The 25,872-nt window shown below is 46.8% G+C and overlaps 1 protein-coding gene across 1 annotated transcript in view; it reads left to right on the forward strand.

The window, feature by feature from the left end:
- LOC119396652 (cubilin) overlaps positions 1-25,803 on the forward strand; it is a 129,528-nt gene extending 103,725 nt beyond the window's left edge. Inside the window, exons 6-15 of the mRNA XM_037663942.2 lie at positions 12,008-12,049; positions 14,373-14,602; positions 17,337-17,504; positions 18,034-18,245; positions 18,724-18,941; positions 19,764-19,931; positions 21,608-21,737; positions 22,756-22,823; positions 24,275-24,388; positions 25,535-25,803. Of these exons, the coding sequence (XP_037519870.1) occupies positions 12,008-12,049; positions 14,373-14,602; positions 17,337-17,504; positions 18,034-18,245; positions 18,724-18,941; positions 19,764-19,931; positions 21,608-21,737; positions 22,756-22,823; positions 24,275-24,388; positions 25,535-25,752 (1,568 nt within the window). The 3' untranslated portion in view covers positions 25,753-25,803. The remainder of the gene's footprint in view (positions 1-12,007; positions 12,050-14,372; positions 14,603-17,336; positions 17,505-18,033; positions 18,246-18,723; positions 18,942-19,763; positions 19,932-21,607; positions 21,738-22,755; positions 22,824-24,274; positions 24,389-25,534) is intronic.
- The last annotated feature ends 69 nt before the right edge of the window (positions 25,804-25,872 follow it).

Consider the following 25,872-nt stretch of genomic DNA (forward strand, 5'->3'; position numbering starts at 1 on the left):
CACTGGTCGTTCACTGACGCCCGAAGCATTCTTTTTTTGCACAATATTGCTGGTTCACGAAGGGGTAAAAAAAAGTAAAGACACGCGGATCGTTGTCTGAGTAGAACCGTAAAACATTGAGAAATATGTGTACGAAATGCCGACGTGGCTTTAAGGAAAGCATTCTTTATTGGGATCTGGATTACACGTGCTGTACTGTCCACTGTTAAAGGGAGCATTCAAATGATCACTTACCATATTTCTGGAGCCCCTTATGTGCAAGTGAACGTGGAAACACAGTCCGTGCACGACACAGTATGTCAAAAGGGGTCAGAACCTTCAACTACCAGAAGTCTTGTGCAAATCCACTATGCTTTTGCAAGGGAGTGAAATCCGGACATGCCCTGCAGGCAAGTATTCCCTTGAACAGTGGACACATCTGTGCATACATAATAATAGCGTAGCTTGCTGGGCTAGTAGGTTCATACTATTTGAAAGAGGAAACTGTCTTCGTTTCATTTTCTCTAGTTTCCTCTTTCGGACAAAGAGGACGCCAACAAGACAGCGCCCGGGTTATGCAGTCTATCTTCTTTGTCTTGTCGTCTGCGCTGTTTAAAACGTGAATCCCAATCAACTAACACAAATTTTCCTTTTGGCACACGTACTACGTATCTTCTTATCGTGATCACCAGCAATCATAACTGGTTTCCATTCTATCCTATCGCTGCTGTGTAGAGTCGCAAGCTAGATCGATTCCCCTTGATCATAATGTATATATGCTTTCCTGACAAATGGTCTCACCACTGAATATATACGCCAAGCATAAAATCATGAGAAAGCAGGCTTTACACTTTGTCAAACTACGTAATTGTGAAGCTACAAATACATAATATGAAAGATTGCCTAATTTAATTCACTAATCAAATAGTGTGCATGCGCATTAGTTGAATCTATCTATCTATCTATCTATCTATCTATCTATCTATCTATCTATCTATCTATCTATCTATCTATCTATCTATCTATCTATCTATCTATCTATCTATCTATCTATCTATCTATCTATCTATCTCTTTGCATACACGAAAAGCTGTCAAATGGAGCTCCTTCGTATGTCCTATTAGATGACGTCATGTCGAACACGCGCAAAGCTGCAACGCATGGCCACGGCAGAAATAATGGGAGTAGAATGGAAATAGCTGACTCAGGGGCGCCGTTACGACAGCCTAACTTGTCTTGCTATCCGTGCCTTCAGGGGAGATTATGCGAAATCTGCGCTTCTGATCAAAGTGCATTTTTCTTCGCTAGGTTTTTTTTTTTTGTTCTTCAGTCGCGCAAGTTTGTGGGCTATGGGGAAATAGCGTGGGATAAAAAAGACAATTTTTTTTTTTTAAACTGGTGAACTATGAAGTGAGCTTGTAACTAATCCCAGTCGTACGTCTTGGTTGAGGAAAAAAAAAAGGAAAATAAAATTAGCGTGGAGGTGGTAACGAAACGCTCCCGCTTTTTATTGAGCTTATCTGCTTTATTTATAGCCACTGAATTTAAGCCTTATGCCGAGGCTTAGTTACAGCTCCATGAATATAAGCAACGAACAAACAGACTAAAGAGCGGGTTCCCTTCGAAGCAACGTAAATCATATATAGTAAGGAACTGCAAATTTGGCTACTTGGGTGAGGTTCATAGTAAAATATAACAATCACTATTGAGGTTTTGCGCCCCTAAACCACGATATGATTATGAGAGACGCCGTAGTGGAGGGCTCCGAACATTTCGACCTCCTGGGGTTCTTTAACGTGCACCTAAATGTGAGCACATGGACCTCTAGCATTCTGCCTCTATCGAAATACGGCTGCCGCAGCGGGGTTCGAGCTCGTGACCTTCGTGTCTGCATTTAAGCACCATAACCACACGACCACCGCGGCGGGTGTTTCGTAGTAAAAGGTACAGAACAGCGCAAACACGGGTAGAAAGAAGAAACCGCGCTCGTGTCCGTTTCTTCATTTGCCCCCTGTTGGCGCTGTTTTATACTAATTACCACAAATAATTGTAGCCTTATCGAATACCTCCTAAACGTACGCAGAATAGACGCTAATGTATGCAATACGTTGACCCACTTGGTTTGACCATATTAGTGACGTATGCTTCTCTCAGTCAGCTAAGCTCTGCATCAACAATTTTACCTTGCACTTGCACTAAAAAAGTCGAGATAAACTGAGATGGCTTTTCGGTTCCACATTCTTTTGCAATTCGAACGCCATCTTAAAAATAGCGCCATTGCGAGTTCAGAAACCTCCTTGGCCACGTTCCCGTGTACGCAAATAAGATGTGCCGTTCGGCGTTTGCAACACACCGTGCGTCAGAATTGGATGCAACGTAGCCCTGAGCGAGTCAACTGCACACATAGGTACCACTTTGCGAATTGCTAGACGCGTTCCTTTTTCTCCTTGTTTTTCTACCTCGAAGTCAAAACACGGCGTTGCGATTCATCGTTCAAGCCAAGGCAAAGTGAAATGCAGAGTGAGGCTATTTCTGGTAAGCGACGCTAAACGAAACGGAGCCTGCTTCTGCAGGCATGTGTTGAACGCCACTTTCTGTGCTCTGCAGTCTTGTCCATGATATCGCTGTTTCAATATCTATCTCTTAATCACGTTATTCGAGTAGAATGACTCGGCGTAGTAGAGAAGTGTTAATTTCAAGGGCTCGTTTTCTTTGTTATACACAATATTAATGAGAACTAACAGACAATAATGCCAAGGAAAGTATAGGGGATGTTTTTAGTAGTAAATGTAAGGTAAATGTGAAGAAAGAAAAGTGGACGAAAAGGTAGCTTGCCGCGGGCAGGGACCGAACCTGCGACCTTCGAATAACGCGTCCGATGCTCTACCAACTGAGCTACCGCGGCGGCCATCCCCCCGTCCACTTTATAGGGTATATATGTACATTTAAACGTGGGAGCGTCAGTCAGCGCCGCCAGTAGCCATGACGGCGAGTGTCATTGCTACTGGCGGCGCTGACTGACGCTCCCACGTTTAAATGTACATATATACCCTATAAAGTGGACGGGGGGATGGCCGCCGCGGTAGCTCAGTTGGTAGAGCATCGGACGCGTTATTCGAAGGTCGCAGGTTCGGTCCCTGCCCGCGGCAAGCTACCTTTTCGTCCACTTTTCTTTCTTCACATTTACCTTACATTTACTACTAAAAACATCCCCTATACTTTCCTTGGCATTATTGTCTGTTAGTTCTCATTAATATCGGCGTAGTAGGAAACACGAAGGCTCGTATACCCTGACTCACTTCGAAATTCTGGTCGGAGAATCCTCGATACCCTTGTAGTTCTTTCTCACATACTTGAGTTACAATATACATATACGTGCAGAAAGGAAAGATTATTCGAATTCCCGTTTCTTACGCAAAGCCGTCCGCTCGCAAAAAAAAAAAATGTTTGGGTGAGAAAGTTTCTGCTCGAATTTTGCGGAGTTCAAAAAACATCAAAGTCAGTGGATTGATGCCCCTTTCTTTCTGCGGTTTAAGCCGCGTCATCGCAAATTAAAATCGCTTTTCCTTCTTTTCCTTTTTCCACGAACGCTTCAAAGTCGTAAAGACAACGGAAAAGTTCGAGAACTGAAGCCTCGTTTCTGGGGGAAAAAAAAAGGGGCGGGAGGGGGACACATAAAACAAAAGGGGAATGAAATCCAGGCTACCCGAGGAATAAAAAAAAGTAAACAGAGACAATGGAAGTACAAAGGATTGGGACTGAGGGGACGCGAGCTACTGGTTGAAGAATTTCAGGACAGATTCGAAACCGCGCCGTCGTTCTTCCGTTTGACGGCGGCACTGGGAGAGAAGGAAAAGCGCAGTTTGCGTGCCCGAAATGTGATTGGCTTAATTCACTCCCATTTCGTGGCGCCGCATTCGAAGCGTAAAGGCACCACTCGGTTTCCCTCTCGTTATCCTTCTCTATATCCCTCTTTTTGCCCCGCGTCCCGGAGAATGCGGCCGGGAGTACGCGAGGCGGAATGCTGCCGCCTCGTCGTCCTCGTCATCGGGTGGCAACGACATCCATCGATTACCTGCCACGGCTGCGGTGACGCATGGAACGCCCCGACAAGCGCGCGCGCGCCACGAAGCGAAGACCGACGCGCGCCGGGCTTCTTTACCACTTGCGCAAACGAGGCGCAATTGACAGCAATATACGCGCGCTTATGTTTGTATTTCGCCACGCGTGTGAGCTGTTTGTTTTGGACTCTTTTTTGTTGTTTTTGTTCTATCTGTTTGTGCGCTGTCATTAATTTCCGACTACGTGCGTGGAACAATGAAAGTTCTGCGCGCCTCTTTTCGCGCACGCGTGCTTCTTAAAGTGCATGAGAGTTTTCTGTGGTTGCGGATAGCTGCTTTACAGAAAGGTCGTCATTTTTTGTGTGTGCAGTCAACAGCATTTTATATTAAGTAAACTGAAGTTGTCGATGCAGTTTAAGAGTCATCGTTAAAGGGGTACTGACACAAAATTTCGCGGCCGAGATAGCCTGCTGGATCGATTCCCGTGTACGTGCGTGTACCATCTGCAAAATATCGACAGCGAATAAAGCCTGGAAGGTATTTTATATGAATTTTGAAGTTCGCGAGCGCGATCCAGCATTATAGGCCGCACCTAGTGCATTGACATCCTCGGAGGTGACCCGAGATGACCCCCCTACTTCCCCTACGTAACCGTTGCAGCCGGTACAAGTTACGATGACGTCGTAGCCGCCATTTCTGTTTTGACGCGCTTCCCGACGAATCGCTCCTCGCCAGCGGGTCAAACCTGAAGTGATTCGCCACGTCGAAAATTCCTTCGATCCCCGCCGCAAGAAAATCGTCGCTATCAGACGACGATGAGCCCGACGACGACAGACCACGCGGAAATGCGTCACTGTTCTGTGTGCTCACGTGACCGAGCGTTTCACTCGTTGGGTGGTGATAGTTGCACCCGGCGGCTCGTCGTTTTTGGAGCTCTGTCAAACCGAAACTGAGGCTGTGTCGGTAATGAGGAGCTTGTAATTATTTATCTGTCGCGCGCTGAAGCAAACGATGTGCCGTGTTATGACTAACAGGCCCCCAGCAACACATTGCAGCAAAAAAACGCGGGGCGAAAATTTTTGTGTCAGGACTCCTTTAAAAAATAATTTCCAAGCGGGAACAGGGGGGATAATATCTATCTATCTATCTATCTATCTATCTATCTATCTATCTATCTATCTATCTATCTATCTATCTATCTATCTATCTATCTATCTATCTATCTATCTATCTATCTATCTATCTATCTATCTATCTATCTATCTATCTATCTATCTATCTATCTATCTATCTATCTATTTTCGTTACGGCTGTTTCTTTTTTCTTTGTTCCTAAAGGGTCCCTGCAGCACTTTTTCAGTATGGTCAGAAAACGCTGCCGATCGGTAGTCGAGGCTCTTGAAAACACGCGAGCCAAACATTATAGCGCAGCACGAGGCCTGGAATTTACAATTCATTCTCAAAGTCAGCTAAAAATCGCCCCCTCTTCTCTCTACAATGATGCTATATACTCATATGACTGCGCCATATACCCAAATTGACCGCCATTGTTTTATTTGAGCACCGTTGACTGCATAGTTACTGCGCCCGCCGCGGGAGGCCACCTCGTGCCCGCCCGCGCGCTCGCGATCTCACTGGTTAGCCGCGCGTCCAAAGATATAAAAAAAAAAAGAAAATGTGCTCAACGTCATGACGCGCGCGTGACGTGACTTCTCTCTTCCGTGCCATCCCTCCCTGCTTAGCTTCAAGCGTGCTAGTCGGGACGAGAGAAGAGAGAAAGCAATTAATTACAGCGTGTGACAAATCTCTAACTTCGCTCGTACTTGACGGATTCTAAAAAATTTTGTGGCGGTCAATTCGTGACGCAATAAACTCCTTTAGTGAAGCCATTATACGGTTATTTGGAAAAGTGTTGCAGGGCCCCTTTAAGGTGCCCGCTTCTCTTTAACAGGAGAACTTCGTGGTTGCTTGCCTACCACCATTTGTCTATATACTTCTCCTGACTTACTTGAACTTACTATCCTTTTTTTCAGCGTGTGCTACGTCACTGTTTCCTACACGTGATGCACAGGGTCTCACACATTCTGACATTGACGGATAGACCACGTATTATGAATGAACGCTGACAAGTAAATATCAAAAGAAAAAACTTATTCCCGTTGGATCTCTTCAGAGCCAGTGTTGTTGAATGAGGGTGGAGGTCTCGGAACACCACTCGGAGGCCCCTACTTTTAGTAATATTAAATTAAAAAAGAAAAACCAAGAAAAACCGTATCGCGCTTGAAAGTGAAACTGAGATACGTTTTTTACACCTAAAGCCTGGTGCAACCAACGGCAATCTGTCAGACAACTGTGGCGTAGCGAATCTGTGTTCCTTGTGCAAATTGGTTCACCGAGAATGTTTCTGACAGGTAGCATTCTATCCGTTTTCTTTCTCGTTTATTATTTTATTTTTGTATAAAACATTGGCATCAACATTGCTTAACTATGCGCCGCTGTCTGCCGTGTGGGAAAAATTACCCACACGCGAATGACTGGACTAAAATTTAGGCAACTCCTCATACCCCATTTCAAGGTGATCTATAGCTGGAGAGCATTATTTTACACCGTTTATTTTCCAAGTTAATGATGAGTTACTTATTAGGGGCATTGGCCCGCCAGTGAAACAGCATAACACAATGTTTTTCCGCTAATCTTGAGGTCGCGGGCTTGATTCCCAACCAGGGCGGCCGCATTTCGATGCGAGCGGAATACGAAACACACATTTACTTAGATTTAGGTGCACTTTAAAGAACCCCAGGTTGTCAAAATTAACACGAAGCCCCTCACTTCGGCATGCCTCATAATCATATCGTGCCTTTGGCGCGTAAAACATCAGCATGCAGCTATTACTTATAACGCAATGTTGGCCGCACGCATTCACCCGAACCTCACGCTCGTATCTACGTAGAAAGTCTGGTATCCAATTCAAATTCCCAAACTTTAAAACTCCAGGCAACCCTAATTAATGCCTGACTTATGTGTATTGTAGGGGCACTCACGCCTCGGCGTTCGTGTTCTCTGGTGTATTCATGTCGAAGCGAAGCGCGAGAAAAAACAGGACACAGTAAAGAACACACGGGACAGGCGCTAACTGGGAACTGAAGTTTAATGGAAAGAAAATCCGCATCAGATAGTTGACAATGAGCCCCGCCACGGTGGTTTAGTGGTTATGTCACTCGACTGCTGACCCGAAGGTCGCGGGATCGAATCCAGGCCGCGGCGGCTGCATTTTCGATGGAGGCGAAAATGTTTGAGGCCCGTGTACTGAGATTTAGGTGCACGTTAAAGAACCCAAGGTGGTCGAAATTTCCGGAGCCCTCCACTACGGCGTCTCTCATAATCATATCGTGGTTTTGGGACGTTAAACCCCAGATATTATTATAGTTGGCAATGACAGCACCGATCTGACATCGCGTGAAAGTCCTTGAAAAACCAAAGAAACAACACCAAAACAAAATCAAACAGGCTGTAACAACTTGTGTAAAACCAGAAAACATGGGTTATCTACAGAACTACGAGCCGAAGTTATCTCTCATGCTTTTTTTTTTAAGGTAAGCGTACTCCGCTTCTAGTAGATGTACCGATGAGTGGCTAACACACGTGTCATTCTCCTGTTTTATCGAGGCAGCCTCAACCATTTCCCTTGCCTTCTGGTGCTTGTGAGTGAACAAAACACCTGCGTCGCCTCAAAAAGCGGCGAACATTCATTAAAACTTTTGCAATGCATCGCCGAGTGTGTGTACGGCGTGCCTTTTAAGGAGCTGAGGTGCTCTCTGAGACGTACATTCAGGTCTTGTTTTTCCTCGCGCTTCGCTTCGACATGAATCTATACCATCTCGCCCAGTACTCTACGTTACTTCAGTTCATCTCTGGTGTATTCCGTGGGTTAACCTCGTGTTTCGTCGCACTGCCGCAGCGAATTTTATAGGCCACGTCGAAAGAAGCGCGTGCCTGAGGTGTGCTCCGCCAGGTGACGTAACGATCGCAGCTGCTCACAAGAAAACTGTCTGCTCTTTCAATGAAAGCGTTTAATTAATTTTCATTAATTATCCCGGCAGTTAATTGGCTCTTAAGTAAACTTGTGATCCGATATCATATGTATCCAATATGGCTCTTAAACCATAACCATAGATATCGCACCGTTTTTTACACGTTTTCTTAATATTCGGAAAACCGGAAGTGCTCGACCGAAAGTGCTTGGAAGAGGTACAATAGCGTCACTCGCTGCTCGTGACACTAAATAATATTCGACCATTTTTTGAAACACCACGAGCCCCACGCACTTTTAGATGCGAAGCAGCTCTTTGACTAGCCTGTGTAACGCTGTCCCTCCGTCCGCACAAACGCGAGGCAACGCGCTTCCCTCGGCGAAGGTGTTGGAGCGGTGCCAAGTAGGTCACGCCGCAGTGGGCGTTGACGTCACGCTCCCCTCCCACGCTTCCCTCGCAGGTGCGCGCGTACGTCACTCTCTCCCCCACCCGCCGGAGCGCCCGCAGCTGCCGGCTCCAACGCCCGCTCGCCTCCCCTGTCTGCGTTTCAAACAAACATTTACACCAGTAAACGCTACACCGAGTTTCGCTTCAAACGAATCTTCCAGCGCTCACCTCAGCACCCGCGTTAGCGCCGTTCAACCCGTGACGCCACCCGTGCGCAACGCTGCTGCTTCGCATCCCATCAGGGTTCCCTTCGGGGAGATGGTCCAATTTTTTTTGACGCCGGTGTTACACATTTCATATTCGCCTGTATGGCGAACCTTCGCGTTGCTCGTGTTTTCTCTCTTTTTACGCCCTCTCCCTTCCCCATGTGTAGGATAGCAAACTGCACGTAGTCTAGTTAACCTCTCCGCCTTTCCTGGATTCTCCCCCCCCCCCTCTTTCTCTCTCTATTTCTCCTTTGATTATAATAATAACGGGGGTTTTGCTTCCCGAAAACCACGATGATTATGAGACACGCCGTAGTGGAGGGCTCGAGCCTCTCGCATTTCGCCTCCATCTAAATGCGACCTCCGAAGCCGGGGTCGAACCTGCGACCTTCATGTCTGCAGCCGAGCACCGTAACCACCGTATTACCGAGGCAGACCTCCTTTGGTTGTGAGCGGGCCGTTTGCTTGCGCAAGTACAAGACAGCGCCACTAGTGCCAACAGTTCGGAGGTGTCACTACCGGCACTAACCGAAATCACTGCTTCGAACTGCTCTTCAATCCATGCATGGTAACGACGCCGAAGGCTCTGACGTCATTACCGCCTCGGCAATGCATTTAGAACTTCGCCAGCTTATACCCTTTATCTCGTTTGACGCTCCCACTGGCAAGACTGCAGCTGTGGAAGCGAAGAGTGGACACCCCGGGCGTTTTCTACCGATCGATCTATCGATTTGTAATCGCGAGTGCGCGGAGAAATAAAAACATATAAAGAAGAAAACGATGACAGGGCAGCTCTTCGGGCCATTTGCACCTTCACGGTGCGGCACCGCAGATGGCGATCTCGATTTCTGGCTAATGCGTATCAGGTGTACACTGGGGCAACGAATGAAAATAAGATGAGGCACGACAAGGGCTTTACTTTTTTTTTCTTCTTCTCGTCTTTCCTGTCAAAATGTGCGAGCTTTGTGCGTCGCATTTATGGCGCTGGTAAAACCGTCGTCGCTGATTCTACTCTAGGACCTTTCTGGGGCCTCAGGAAAGCACTGTAATATAACAACGTAATGGGAACTCAGCCATTGCGTGATGCGCAGTCACAGTCGAGAGACAGGTGAGCGATCCTGTTAATATTACACTGCAGCGTACACGCGCATCAAACCCGTCGTACAAATATTGCACTTGGGCGCGGTTAAGTTTAGTTGGTGTAGTATTAGCTGAAATTGTCGCACCGAACATCAAGACCAGACGCCTGCGAGATAGTATGAAGAGAGAGCGAAGAAATAATAGAGAAGGAAAGGCAGGGAGGTTAACCAGTATAGGACAACGGGTTTGCTACCCTACACATGGGGACAGGGTGGGAGAGATTAAAGATGGAGAGGAAAGAGAGAGAGAAAGATAAGATAGTATGAAAGTGGCTTTACTGTATCCTTGCGATCACATTTTTTTTTCAAAAGGTCAACGCTAAGTTTGATAAACCAAACCAAGTTTCCAAAGCTCACGAGGCAAAATAACACTGCTTTAAACGCTAAGCAACGCATAAAGGTTTAAACGTAGACATTCCATCGCTCCCAATTTCATGTTTCTTTCTCCTGCCTCCTAAATTTAGTTGATTTGGTTTCGCGTGTAAGACTAATTATTAATTGTTAAGGTTTAACGTCCCAAAGCCACGATTTGATTATGAGAGACGTCGTAGTGGAGGGCTCCGGAAAATTTGACCATCTGGTGTTCTTCAACGTGCACCTAAATCTAAGTGCACGGGCCTCAAGCATTTTCGCCTCCATCGCGTGCAAGACTGCCTAAAATTAACACACTATCACATCACAAGGGGCGCGCAATAACGCAATAAGGCTGTCTAAAGCTTTCGTCTCAGATTTCGGTATAATTACATCCATGTCGAGTACAGGGCACGTATCTCGCATTTTTGTGAATTACTGCTTACAGACACTCTACATATATAGCAGTGTAACTGGTTAGGCTGGTTGCGGTTGCATCGCTTAGGTTTCTGTGTCGCCGTGCAAAGCAGAATTAGGAGTGGGTGCCCGCCATCTTGTGCCACCGAGCCTAATAAAGCAACGCCTACGCCGTGCTCCCTCTGCTGTGCGTAACCGTGCCTCAGCGTCCAAGAGGTGCTGAAGCAGTAATGCCGTACATGTCCCAATAGCGACGAACTGAGCCTTGTTTACAGTAGGGTTTCGTCTCCCAGTAACGTTTCTTTTTTTTTTCATGCTTTGCATTCGTAAGGCTGCTATGGCTAGGACGTGACGCGTTGAATGCGCGAACGGCATGGCTGGTCGCTCACCTTCTTTTCTACTGCAGTGGTACAGCGAAGGCACGCAGGGCAGGGGCTTCATGGCATCTGCCGAGAGACTACCACATGTGTGTGTGTGTGTGTGTGTGTGTGTGTGTGTGTGTGTGTGTGTGTGTGTGTGTGTGTGTGTGTGTGTGTGTGTGGTGTGTGTGGTGTGTGTGTGTGTGTGTGTGCGCGTGCGTGCGTGCGTGCGTGCGTGCGTGCGTGTGGTGTGTGTGTGTGTGTGTGTGTGTGTGTGTGTGTGTGTGTGTGTGTGTGTGTGTGTGTGTGTGTGTGTGTGTGTGTGTGTGTGTGTGTGTGTGTGTGTGTGTGTGTGTGTGTGTGTGTGTGTGTGTGTGTGTGTGTGTGTGTGTGTGTGTGTGTGTGTGTGTGTGTGTGTGTGTGTGTGTGTGTGTGTGTGTGTGTGTGTGTGTGTGTGTGTGTAGAACCATTCAGACTCCGGCCCGCTTGGCATAACTGGCCATAACGTTAGGAGAGAAATAAAAGAGAACCGTAAAATTTTCTCGGGTACCAGAAAGTGTCAGGCAGTGAACAGGAACGACCTACATGACCCCTTTTTGCTTTCGGAATAAAAAAAAATTAAATCGAGCCTTACGGTGAAAAAACATGAGCAGAATTCTGTTCAGGCACGCGATATCGCATTTCACGCGCGGGACACCGGTGTATACGTGTGCCTTACTCGCTGCCTACCAAACAGCCGAGGCCTCCTTGGCTGAGAATGGAATCTGCGCGGCGTCGTTTGCAGCCATTTGCCTAACGGGCCCAGGGACGTCATTTCCCGTCTCTCGACATTTCTTAAGAAGCGAGAGACGCGCGCCTTCGCATTCCTCTTCTTCTCGAGAGCGGCTCGCCTATTTAAGCGGTCGTTTCTCCAAATCTCGCCGTATTTGCATTGCACTCGGCATTCTCGTCGTCTCCGCGAGAATATTGCATTAAACATGCGTATCTCTCTCCCCTCTCTTTTTATTCTTCTTTTCAGATTTCATCAAGAAGAATGACGGCGAGCATATTCGGGGAACCGGTGAGTGCCACGCTTCTTTTTTTGTCCTTTTTTCATTGTTTTGTATAACGGCGCTTTGTGCGTCTTGCCTCGCCAACTCTATGCACGCGTATTCTTCACAACCTTAGATCAACGTCCTCCTAAGGCTTACTGGAGAAAGAAAGAAAGAAAGAAAGAAAGAAAGAAAGAAAGAAAGAAAGAAAGAAAGAAAGAAAGAAAGAAAGAAAGAAAGAAAGAAAGAAAGAAAGAAAGAAAGAAAGAAAGAAAGGAAGAAAGAGAAGAAAGAAAGAAAGAAAGAAAGAAAGAAAGAAAGAAAGAAAGAAAGAAAGAAAGAAAGAAAGAAAGAAAGAAAGAAAGAAAGAAAGAAAGAAAGAAAGAAAGAAAGAAAGAAAGAAGCGAACTTTCTTCAGTTGTAATTTCACCATCTCATGTTCCCGTCTTAGTTTCAAATGACACAAGGAAATGGGTAAGGGCTACCTCGTTTATATTGCGTTTCAAGCCTTGAATAATGCGTTTCTGTATCTAGGATCTTGACGCGAGCCAGATTGCCGATTTGTAAGAGCCGACTTTTACCTCTACTGTTCCAAAGAACATCGAATATAACTAACTCATTCATGGTCCGAATGTTGCTTCGTTGTAACGAGATTCGACCAGTATCCACTAATCCTATTATTTTCTGCTCTACGTGGGCCGCTACGTCCGTGTAGAGTAGCGTCATCGAAAGCGGCCCTCCGGGCACGCAGCCCGTTTCCGTCTGCGTTGTCGTCAATGTTGACCGGCTCTTCCAGGTCAGCGTTCTCCTTTCGCGTTTTTACGAGCCTTCTTGGGTCACTGAGTCTTATCTCTTTCTTCCACGCGATTGTTTCGCACTTCTTTCGCGTGATCGTGTATACTTTCTTCGTAGCGCTATAGCTGCAAGTGCGCGGGCAGACTGTCAGGCTTGCAGGTTCGGTACTTGGCAAAACAGGGTGGCACTAAACGTACAAAACTGTTGCTTTATTACTTTGTTGTACTCGTAGTGATACTTGTAAACTGCTACTTCTGCTGCTCCGGCGTGACAAAGACCTTAGTCAGGAGGATTACGTCTTTGTTCTGTCTTTCTTATGTTGCGTACAAACCTCGCGTTTGTTTTGTCCAAATAAACCGCCCGAAATTCATCTGCTTGCTTTTTTTTCTCTATTTGCCCAGGAAGTGTAAGCGTGGTGGATAGAGACGGAAAGAAGGATAAGATGGAAGAAAGGTCTGATGGGAGCTAGGAAATTCGCCCTTAATATTATGAATTGTTGGAGTTCTATGTCCCACAACCACGATGTGATTATGAGAGACGCCTTATTGGAGGGATTCGGAAATTCCGGCCACCTGGGGTTATTTAACGTGCGCCTAAACCGAAGCACACGGGCCTCTATAGCGTTTCCGCCTTCATCAAAAATGCGGTCGCCGTGGCCGGGATTCGATTCCGCGACCTTCGGGTCAGCAGTCAAACACCATAACCACCAGGCCACCGTGGCGGGTGAATTCGCCCTTGAACATGAGGCACTTTTCTATACTTAGATGACGTCATTAAAGTCACTGTTAAAAGAACACAAAAAAATGACGTGGCTAAACGAGGTCAAGCCAAACTTGTCGAGCGATGGCAGCAACTGTCACGGAAAGCATGTCGCGGCGCCCCCGTGCGGCAAGCAGCGGCACGCTGTCCAATTTTCTCATGGTATTGGATGCGGGAGTCACGTGATAGAAGTTGAGATCTCGGGGTGTTCGCGCCCACCGGCTCTTGACTGTCGCCGACCGATGAAGAGGGGTGCGCGGAAGAGGAGAACAAAACCGACGCTGAGCATGTCCGTTGCTATGACGACGCACGTCGTAGGAGGAAGAGGAGGAAATTGACATTGGCTGAGCTTCGAGGTCAAAAGCACGCGCAAGATCGGTTTCTCGGTTTGTAGCGGGAAGAGCAGAGCTATCGCTCTAAGAACCAAAGCAAACAAAAGTCGAAAATGCGAACTAAAGTTTTCATATAATGTCCTAGCAGTAGTCATCTCGCACTCTTTCTAAAATTCGGCTGTTTCTCGCGCTTCAGAAACTGCTCAGACTTTCTTTAGCGCTGCAAGTATATAACTTAAAACTACGAATGCAAAGAAACAAAGAGAATAGACGACACACACGGTCCGTGTCAAAGTTTGTTTTCGTAGTCGACAAGTTCGATTCTTTCAGCGAAAAAGAAAAGCCTCGGAATATGTTTCAAGTACAATCATGCATCCAGTCCTCGTCAAAAGTGTGAAAGCGAAGCCACGTCGCCCGTTCAGAATTGTGACTGCCCGCGCGTTTTCGTTTTTTGGTGGCTACGCAGAGTGCGACCAGAAGATCTTGAGTCGCAAGGAGTCCAACGGCACGGTGTACTCTCCCAACTGGCCGCTGCCGTACCAGGCGAACATTGTGTGCCGCTACTACATCTACGGCATGGAGGACGCCCAGCACCTGGAGCGAGTGCGGCTGGACTTTGACAAGTTCCACATGGACGACCACCGCGCGGACGACGCTCACGAGTGCACGGACGCTTACCTCAAGCTCTACATGCAGGTGCGCTTTATTTACCGTGCTAATGGTGACTATAGATGAAAATATGCGGTGCTTGTAATGGGCGCTAGTGCTGAAGATTCGTCATATTGCTGCATTGATAACTTGTTACAGCGCGGCGAGAAATAGGAAGGTGCAGCCAAGAGAGCTGCTGCTTCCTAGCTCCTTTCTTTTCGATAACTTTTCTCTAATTCTTTGCCGCGCTGTAACAACTTCGTAATCCTAGGGGCCAGCAGTCTTTTTCCGTGTACAGAGGGAACTTGGGATGATAAGGACTGCAGTAACGAGCTCATCCCGTTTTTATTGCACATTTGCCGCCAGTGTGCGATCATCTTAGCTGCGTCGCAACCTGCTCCGTTATTAAAAACTGCGCGGTCGCAGAGCTCGTTGTCGAAGCCTATTGCTGGCAGTCTAAGCTTCTCGCTCGTTCTAAAAAAAAAAAATTCTGTTTAATTTTCTTGCCGTTTTGGTCCCCATGGTGAAGCTAACTCAATACTCGCAATTTGTGCTGCGGGCGAGATAGTACGCACCACGAGAACACGAAATGAGCTGGTTTTTTTGTCAATTTCACGCTCGTTCGCTCAATATAGAGAACGTGCTTTTAGATTTGTCATTTGCTTCTGCATTGTTCTATAGCGTTCATCCGTTGCTCTTCATTTATTCAACATCAGACTTCCTCCTTTACCTTGTACTCATGTCTTGTTTCGCGTTTTTGCCTCCATGTGCCTTAACCAGCCTTTGAGAGGTGCTCTTTCACCTGTTAGTCTATCCAGAAGACGAGGACAAGCATGCGACTATGTACTCTCACTGCGCTTCTCTGCAACCTAATATTGCAGCTGTGTTTTCATTTACGTTTTCTAGTTGTGCAGTCTTTCCTTTATCTCATTTTATGCAACTAGTCCCTATCTCGAACGTGCGCGGTGTGTTCGGGACATGTAACAAAACAAGAACTTTGGGCTCACGCCTGCCTTCCGACAGCCGCCATTGAAAGACCACGTACCCTGCTTAATCGCGCACGGAGCTCGCGCCTTGGGGTATATGCTCCTACAATTTGTTGTTGATCGTCCGCTTACCAAAGTGCCCGTATACTCGCTGCTTCCTCCTAATCGATAGCCAGCACCCTTCTATTCACGCGAGCCTTTCACCAACGTCATCAATCTTGACTTTAGCTTTTCCATCTCTTTGTAAGCTATCTTTATCGCACCGCGACGTTGGATAATGATGCGTGAAGCTATTTACCGACGCGCTTCCTAAAAGTTTGGCCAACGGCCGCAACCGCTGAAGCGCTGAGTAAAGAACAGCGGCTGTGCAGGCTTGATCCCTAAAACGCGAGATAGAAGAAAGGACGAAAGGGGATAGGAGAGGGGCTCAGAGAAAAGCCACACAAAACCCTCAGAGACAGTGCTGTCCTGCTTCAGTTTCCTTTATTCATCTCGTCTCGTGTGTTTAGGGTGTTCAGAAATGACCCCAAAGTCAAGTCTGTCATGTTTCAGTTTTGTGTGAGCTTCATTTCGTCCTCTCGCCTGCTACTCGTGTACAGTAAAGAACCTCTTGCACACAACGTTGGAAAAGCACTCGCATCTGACACTACTGCTACGTTTTTTTTTTTTTTTTGCTCGAGGAATCGGTGAAGCTGAAGAAAGCACATCACAACAACAAAGAAAGAAATGGCACCGTCAAGAGCAGTTGAATCGGCCCGCTATACTTTCGGTCACGTAGATTTTCAGTCACGCCGCGACACTTGTTTGGTATGCATGAAGCGGGTCGGTACAGTGAGACATTTATGGTTTGGTTCTCGGCTGCAAAATGTTCAGTCTTCCTAGGGGCGTAGAGAGCGAACAATGTTTCCGAGAGTTTAGGTTTCCGTGCACGCTTCAGAATCCGAGGGGGTGTAGAGTTAAACTGCAGCACTGTATTTAAAGTTTATTCGGCGTCCCTTGTATTGTCCGGGAGTATCCTATAACCTCCGGATGTTGTAGCAAACCTCTTGAATGGGAATCAGTTTTCTCACGTTCTTTCCGTTTTTGTCTTGTGTGTGAACAGGTGGAAGTAACTTTATGGCTCCAGCCATGCAAAGTAGTAAACTTCTGGACGAGTTGGCTATGGTCATTCATGGTCGTGACGTTGCGCACAAAATAGGGCATAAGGCGTGACTCGATGGGAACAAGTACTGCCGTCGATACGATTCCGTCATTCGTTTAGCTTGTACGCAAAAAAAAAGTGCCACGAAATTCAATTCAGCCGTGAACTTCCCTGTTTTTATTCAATCTTAAAATGAAGCATTCTCTCGGAAATTTTTAAACGTCCTTGAGTGGATCGAATCAAATTTTGTGGTATTACGTGCCAAAACTACAGCATGATTATGAGGTACGCCGTAGTGAGTGACCCCTGATTACATTTTTGACCACACGGAGTGTCTTGAAAGGCACCTAAATTAAGTATTACGTCATGCCCTCTCGCGAAAGAATCGGTAGGCGTCGTGGCATTTTCTACAAGTGTTGTCAGCCTGATCCCTGCTTATTTATTATTTGTCCTATGCATACACGTTCATGTGTGCATATCACTGTTGCTGTGGGACGCCGTAGTGGAGGGCTCCGGAAATTTCGACCACCTGGGGCTCTTTAACGTGCACCTAAATCTAAGTACACGGCGGCCGGGATTCAATCCCGCGACCTTACACGTTTATGTGTGTTTACGCATCAAGTGGTAACATTAACACACTGACAATACCTCGCAGGGCCAAGAGGAGCGGCAAGCCGTGGACGAGTTCGACCACGCGTTTTGCGGGAACCAGGCTCCACCGGCGCTCATCTCAGAGGGGCCCCGGCTGGTGATGGTCTTCTCGAGCGGACAGACCAAGGGCACGGGCTTTCGGGCGCGATACTCGTTCGAGACCGACTACAAGGTCTCCGTTCTCTTGCTTTTGTTTTAATTTAAGTTTATTATCTCTGTTCCGTTCGATTTTAACTGGCTTGCTGTGGAGAGGTTGATGTTTATATCCTCTCGACTCTCCACTGCTGCTGTCCAGAGCTAAGGTTGCTGTAATTTCGTAAATGATGGATTTGTGGTGAACATAAATGGCTGAATATAAAGGTTAGGTTTTCACTTTCATGCATACACAGATCTCCTTCATAACCAACTATAGTTTGATCGCGTACATTTCCAGTCACCTATATGCGTATTTCTAGCACTTCACTTCTAGCACTTCAGCCATGTCATATCTACCATTAGTATTTCACTATTTCACCAAAACGTCATAATCACTATATTGTATTGCGCTCTTCGATAGAGCCTGGTCCCCGCGCCACATAACTTAACATATCATGTTTCTCAATGCAAGAGGTCAACGGTGCGCGCGATAAACGAGCGATGTCGATCACCTGCTGATCGCTATAGCAAACGTTATGCAATGCGTTCTTTTCTCGTCGCCGCAGGTCCCGGGCACGCCTTCGCCCAACAACACGTGCCACTTCTGGTACCTGAGTGAGTCGCAAGCGACGGGCGACTTCAATTCACCGCGCTACCCGGCCAACTACCCGTCCAGCACCCGCTGCGAGTACATATTCCTCGGGGGACTGGGCGAGCAGGTCAAGATCGTCTTCAACTACTTCAAGACCAAGGCTGAGCTCGCCTATCACGGATACAAGTGAGCATATCATTTCCACGTTACATACGACGTGGCTTTTATACACATAGCTTGTTCACCTTAGCGAATACAAAGAGACGTGATTTGAGACGTGTTCACTAAGCATTCGAAGGAATAGGAAAGAGAGGAAAGGCAGGGGTGTTAGCCCGTCAAGCAAAACTGGTATGCTACCCTGCACTGGGCAAAGGGATGGGGGAGTTAGAAGTCATCGCGCGTGAAGGCGACGAAGGCATTGCTAAAATTCTTAAAGGCTTGCAATGGCTGGCATAGACCAACAGCAATATTGTGACTGCGAGGAGTGCGTGCGTGCGTGTGCGCGTGTGTTTGTTCTCCTCTTCCTCTCTCTCTTAATTGAACACTGGAAATGTGTATTCTACATGCTTGAGTACTTTAATGATGAACGTAACAGAAATGATGAAAGTAGATCTGTGCATTCCAGAAGAATGTTACCAACGCTCTCAATATTTTGTTCTTTCAGCGAGGCTTGCGTGGAAGACTGGCTGGAGATCTACGAGGTCTCGGCCAAAGGCGAGTCCAATAAAATCGGTCGCTACTGCGCCAGGACTGCTCCGGGACCCATCGTCTCTGACACGGGCATAAACATGATGAAGGTCATCCTACATACCGACAGTTCTGGTGTTGCCAGTGGCTTCAGTGCGACTTACTACTTTCTCAAGGACGTCAACAAGTTCGGAGGCAAGTCAATCCACTCGGTTTAGGCGTTATCGCATTCCATAAAGCACACTTGATACGAAAAGAAAAAAGCATTTTGACAGCATTTGTAACAAAGCCATCGTACATTCGCATCTCTTTCCCTTGTGTTTCAATAGTAACCGCTTCTGTTGAATAAGGACTGCTGCCACAACTCTTGAAGGCGTCCTGGGGTCCTGACGCGTAAAAATAACCTGCTGGTATATGTACCATAAGCAATATTGGATTGATTGATTGATTGATTGATTGATTGATTGATTGATTGATTGATTGATTGATTGATTGATTGATTGATTGATTGATTGATTGATTGATTGATTGATTGATTGATTGATTGATTGATTGATTGATTGATTGATTCATTCATTCAGTGTAGAGAGCAATGTTTGGTGCATAGTAGAAAGAATGGACGGAAGTTAATTCGCTTCATTTTTAATTTCCACTTATTCGTACAAGTTGCTGCAGCGCGACAAGGATACCTTTGCAGGGGGCACATAGCAAAAGAAAGAAAAGAAACTACATATAAAAGTTAGCTGTAGATACAAATCAGAGCAAACAGCCAGGCAGAAGCGTGACATCAAAGATGTCATCGCAACAACAGTTTCACAGCCGCGTTCCGATCAAAGCAAAAAGATAAGGTGGTTTATCGCACAAAGTAAGTAGTTACGTAACGACCACCGCTACGTTCTCCCAGAGGATTGAATGATGGTTTGATTCTCTAAATCGCGTGAATATATATGCCACATTAGCGAGTATTTCTGGCTAAGGAACAAACCATTTGACAACGCGTGTTCCGTTTGCCTGCAGACTGCGGCGGTAACATTACGGGCGAAGAGAACGGCCTCATCACCAGCCCCGGATACCCGAACCCGTACAAGAACGACCGGCAGATGTGCAACTGGTACATCACGGTGCGGCCGGGACACAAGGTGTTCCTACACTTCACGCTGTTCCTCATCGAGGGCCACCCGGGAGGTGAGACGCGCTACTTATCGCAGAGCTTTTGTTTCACCTATATACTCACACTCGCATAGTTTCAAGATTCGAAAAAAACATTGCCGGAGGTTTAGCTCTTTCAAACCTAGTTACCTCGAGTGAGAGGTATGCTTGGCTGAGTGTTGCAAAGGCTATGCACACGGTGTTTAAACTTGCACACTATGCACATGGTGTTTAAACGTGGTACCGACGCAGCGAGGCTCCGAGCGAACGCAGTTGCAACGCCTCTGCGCAGCGGATCACGTGGCGTGACGTCACGCCTGCCACACTTGCGCTCCGGCGGCTCGCGCTTCGACTGCTCAAGGTCATTACGACGCGATGAATGACCTTGAGAGACAGCGTAGTGGAGCTTTCGCCCTAAAAATGGACATCAAGAAACACACATCGACATGAAGGCTGTCATGTTCATGTGTGTTCATTCGTGTTCGTACTTCTCGCGCCTTAAAGGGGTACTGACACAAAATTTCGATGCCGAGATAGCCTGCTGGATCGATTTTCGTGTACGTGCGTGTACCATCTGCAAAATACCGACAGCGAATAAAGCTTGGAAGGTATTTTATATGAATTTTGAAGTTCGCATGCGCGATCCAGCATTATAGGCCGCACCTGTTGCATTGACACCCTCGGAGGTGACCCGAGGTGACCCCCCTACTTACCTTACGTAACCGTTGTAGCCGGTAAAACAAGTTATGATGACGTCGTAGCCGCCATTTCTGTTTTGACGCGCTCGCCGCTGCGCTATTGGTGTCTCAAGGAAATCGTCGCCAACAGACGACGATGAGGAGGACGACGACAACGAGGACGATGATGGCAACGACATCGCGCAGCACGCGCGGCAAACGTGCGAATGCGAGGAGACGACGCGAACAGTGCGGAAGTGCGTCACACTTCTGTCTGCTGACGTGATCGAGCGCTGCAGCCGCTAGGTGGTGATAGTTGCACCCGGAGGCTTGTCGTTCTTGAAACCGAAACTGACACTGGTCGGTAATAAGGAGCCTATAATTAATTATCTCCCGCGCGCTGCAGCAAACGATGTGCCGTGTTATGACTAACAGGCCCCCAGCAACACATTGCAGCAAAAAAACGCGAGGCCAAAATTTTTGTGTCAGTACCCCTTTAATAACTATACCAGGAGACGTATCGCACCTGCCTGAATCTTGCAAGCGTCCTTTTTGAAGTATCTCTTTCCTTTTATTTATATTACAGCGAAAGATATCAACTCTGTTGTAACGATGAAGGCAATACTCATCTTCGCATAGTAGCAAGAATAAGAAGAAAATTGTAACAAATATCTCAGATCCAAGACATCTGAGGCGAAGTATAAATGAAGCTTACGTACCGTACCATCTTGGACGCACTGATAAAACAAACAGTGTGTTTGTAATACATTCTAACTCTTGAGTTGGGCGATTTTGCATAGAATGTGTAGTGTGCGCGTGCGTTCAGTTATGGCATTTTGGATTATATGGTAAGGTGTAGGTTTGTTTAGTTTTTCCTTGTCGCTCGTGTAGCGAATTATATATAGCCCCGATGTGTTTACTTTCTAACCGTACATTGACTTGGGTTACAGTTGACTTGAGTCAAAGTTTCAAACCTGAATACTAAGACTGAGAATGCTGAGTCAACATACGCTATGGTTGTTTCATCCTTTGCAGAGCGAGGATGTCCCAGTGCAGTGGTGCGCGTCTGGAAGAACCTGTCTGATGCACCGCTCGAACTATGCGGAGAGGGACTGAGCAATGACACGAGAGAAGTGATATCCACCTCCAACGTGCTCAAAGTATCGTAAGTGCGACGACACCAATGTCAGCGATTTTTTTTTCGATTTTACGCGTGTAGTTGTCGTGATGGAACTCTGAAAAGTGACCTGCGGTGGTAGTTTACTCACGCCATTCGGTCCCAGAGCATAAGGTTCCGGGCTTGATCCCCTAGGGTATCATTCTAACGAGGACAGAGATCACTTGTAACGAGCTTCGTGATGCACGTTTGAGAGCCCGTGTGTGGCACAAATCGAAACGAGAACCTGCCACTATGACGTCATTTATGACGTCCGTTCCGTGCTTTCAAAAATGAAACTCAGTCTATCAATCAATACAAGACTGTAGTGCTTCTCGACTCACGTTCTATTCGCGAAAGTTGTGACCTCTGCAAGTTCAAACCAAAGAAACCCGTTCAAAATAAATTAGTCATGGCCGCAGCCCTATATGGCAGTAGCATTATTTTTGGTTTGTTTTACCGAAAATTTCTTGCCGCAAGGCATAATTTATACTTACGATATGCAAATACTACGTATCCACCCTCGAAGAATTGAATCCCAAATTTCCTTTCTTTTTTCTTTTTTACGCGCAGTAAAAAAGAAGAGACATCGAGGAAGGGGAAGCGTAAGGAATTGGGTCAGCTGCCATAACATTCGATCACGATTACTATGTCTCATTTTCGCAAGCAAAGCGCATGCGTGCATTTGAAATTCACTCTCCTTAATAATTTCATCACGCTATATGCGCACAACCTAAGGTTTTCGCCCACTCTAGAGATAATGCGCGAAATAATGCTAGGTTCGCTCATTTGACTAACACAGACGAAAACCTAAGGCTCGCATACTTAATAGTGATACGCCCATGTTAAGGAGCGTTTATTCTCGAGTATTGTCTTTTGATAAACTTTGCGAATTGGTGCATTCGTGCTACCACTACCTATTACTGTTCTTTTTTTTTTCTTCCTTGCTTCCCTGTGCTTAAACATATCCAAAAGGGTAGCGCCACAAGAAATGCTCAAACTCTTGGTGTTCCTCCGTCTCTTACAGATTCATGACCGCACAAAAGGCCGTTGGAAACGGTGGATTTAGAGCTGTTTGGACAGAAATTAGAGAAGGTACAATTTATTCTGTATACTGTTACACATAAGAACGTGTTGTTGAAGATGGCTTGATATTTTCGTCTCCGATGCGTTATTCTGTACCCTGTCTGACCACCTCCACCTGCGCCCTAATTCAACGTAATCACTGACATCTTTCCAACAAGCTATAAGACAGCATTTACTCGCAGCGAAAATACTTCCCAATTCACCGCTACTTTCTTATCACTGTTTGTTACGTGGAGCGTCTTTACTCTGCTAATGTGTTTAGATGTGAAAGAATAATCACATTGTCAGAAATTATTAAAACTAAGAAAAGAATCTAGTCCGTTCTTTTAGAAATCTTCCGAACAACAGAATGCAAAGCAGCACCCTAAAGTGTGCATCACTGCAACATTAGCCTTTATGAGAAAAAGCCAACTTTACAAAGGCTTTCAATGGCATTATATATTCTACTTGCGTTTCCTTTTGGAAGTGCCGTAAAATTCCAAGCAAGCGCCCCCACCTGAGTAAGCGTCCCCTCCAAGGTCACTGCTAATTTCAAATTTGCATGCCAATCTGAGAAAGCGCCTCTTGCCTCCCCTTGTCCCCTTCCGTTCCGCACCCCGACCACGCACCGCGGCCACGCAACACTGGCCTGCTTGAATCATCTCCAATCCTTCTTAGCATCCCGATCTCTACGCGCCCGCGCCTGAAGTTCGTCATCAAAATTTGATTTTTTTTTTTCCCCCGCATAATGATCGCACGAACTTAGCGCAAGACAGCCGTGGTGATTTTCAGGGTTCCGCGACCAAAAGCATGGCCTTAGATATCTGTAGACCAAGATGGTACCTAATAAGGCAGCAAAAGAAAGGCCTCCGATATCTTACTTTTGCTCACAGTTGTTGCGTCGGCTTTTCATCAGAAGTGCTTCCATTCAGTGATGCTTCCCGCGGTCTGATCGCCTTTTCGTTGAGTTTCTTGTGTATGTGAGCCGTTGTTATAATGATCCATGTCATGAACGAGAGCAAGAAGACTTTTGAGAAAGTCCACATGCCCTCAATGTTTTTTTATTTGTTTTTGTTTTTTCCTGGAGAGAAAAATTGCGGCCACCGTCTTAAATTATGGTGCCGTTCCGGAAAAGCATCCCCATTCCCCTCCTCCCATTTCCCCCACTACTTTTTCCGGCAATTTCGACTCACTGAGGAGGAGAGGGGGGTGAGACGCTTGCTCAGGATTTTCCGTAGTGATCTTTTTTCGCCTTTATGGCGATCTGCAAAGGTATATATGTCTTCCATGTGGCAAGAAGACACCGTCACAGCCTCCTAATGCCAGCATCTTGTCATTAAGTCGTGTCAATAAAAATTACATTCTCTGTCAAGATCAAAGCAACAATGTCGCGTTTGATCTCGTACATTTGCTTTGCTCGAAAATGCGCGTCTTGTTCGGTTCAGTCTCACCTCCTGTGCCCTCTGTTTTTTTTTCCTCAGACCCCAGCTGCGAAGACCTCAGGTGCGCCCTCACCGGTTACTGCATATCTTCGCGCCTCAGGTGTAACGACTTGCCCAACTGCGGTAGCAGCGACAACACCGACGAGGACGATTGTGAGCCCCTATACTCCGTTCCTCACTCGCTTGAATTCAATGTCGTTTTGTATGTTGGCCAATTTACACGAAACTATCGTCATTGTGTGTCGCAGACCTTCCTTAACCTAAACCAATACCGCGCGAAAACTTTCAACACCTTAGACCGTCTCCTTCCCTGGTAGCATAGGCACCTAAGAGGGGAAGGGGGGGGGCAAAATCTGCCCCGTACATGGACCCTTCTAGTCACCTAAGAGGGGGGGGGGCGCAAAATCTGCCCCATACATTGGCTTAGTAGGGTGGGGGGGCGCTTTGATGAACCTTTGCCCCCCCCCCCCTGATGGGGAACCCTGCGCACGCCTATGCCTGGTAGTATGTAGGGTCCGCATCGAACCCTACTCCTGCAACCCTCTCCCCTCTTGTCCCATCAATACAACAGAAACATGGGCGACTTCGCATTATTAAGAGCAAACAACTATAAAACTCACGTGGTCTCTTATACATTCGCCTAAGATAACTCTGATGTCCGGTGTGGCTAGTTCAGGAAATCCGGTGCGGCCATTTTGCCGTGAACTTGATGCACCTTGTCAACGAAGGCGCCCTGGGTGCCGCCATAACCCGCTTTGGGCTGTTTTCAACATGGGTGACCCCCTAAAGATGCACTGCCGAGGCTGTGACGCCAGCTTTTGTAATACCGTGCAACAGTCCAGAAAGGAGGTTATCCTTCGCTCTGTTGAAGGTCTATATCGACGTTCAACGTTCACTAATCAATCGCTAAATAAATTTTACAAATTACCTTTGACTAATTAACACACTCTAATTTCGGCATCACTAGACAAATTTCACTAATTAATGCAGTACTCGATTAACTTTATTTTATCATGATCATATAAATAACTTTGACTATTTAACTTTCTCTAATGAACTCACTACTCAGTTTGCTTTGATTGTCATCGTACATATGCACAGTCATGCTTTCACTCGTTTTTGTTCGGATTTCGCTTCCCTAGACGTCAAGTGATCTCTTTTTCTTCACTTCTAACCCGCCAGCTTTTTCTACACGGCCACATTCGCGTGATGCATGTAAGGACGGTTCTGCGTTACCGTTGTGGTTGCGGTTAGAGTCAATGTAACGTCCGGTTTCGTGCGTGCCCCTTTGCCTTGCAGGCGTGCGCAGCCCCGAGCTCAACCTCTACCTGGTGGGCGGCGTGTCCGGGGGCTGCGCGGCCTTCACGCTGCTCACGCTGTGCCTGGTGTGCCGTAGCCGGCGGAGACGGAGGCGCCGCAGGAGGCGGCACCCGCCGTTCGGGGACAGGCCGCCGCTGAGGCCACCGCCGCCCGGAGAGGTGCCGGCCATGCACTTCGTCTCCATGGACACCGTGTGACTAGAGACCACCGTCTAAGAGCGAGGCCCCCAGGAACTGGACTCCCCCAAACTATACAACTCCTTCCTTCCTTCCCGACACCCGGTCAGGGAAAGACGAACAAAAAAAAAAAAAAGAACG

Source organism: Rhipicephalus sanguineus, chromosome 6 (genome assembly GCF_013339695.2).
Source record: "Rhipicephalus sanguineus isolate Rsan-2018 chromosome 6, BIME_Rsan_1.4, whole genome shotgun sequence".
Classification (NCBI taxonomy): Eukaryota; Metazoa; Arthropoda; class Arachnida; order Ixodida; family Ixodidae; genus Rhipicephalus; species Rhipicephalus sanguineus.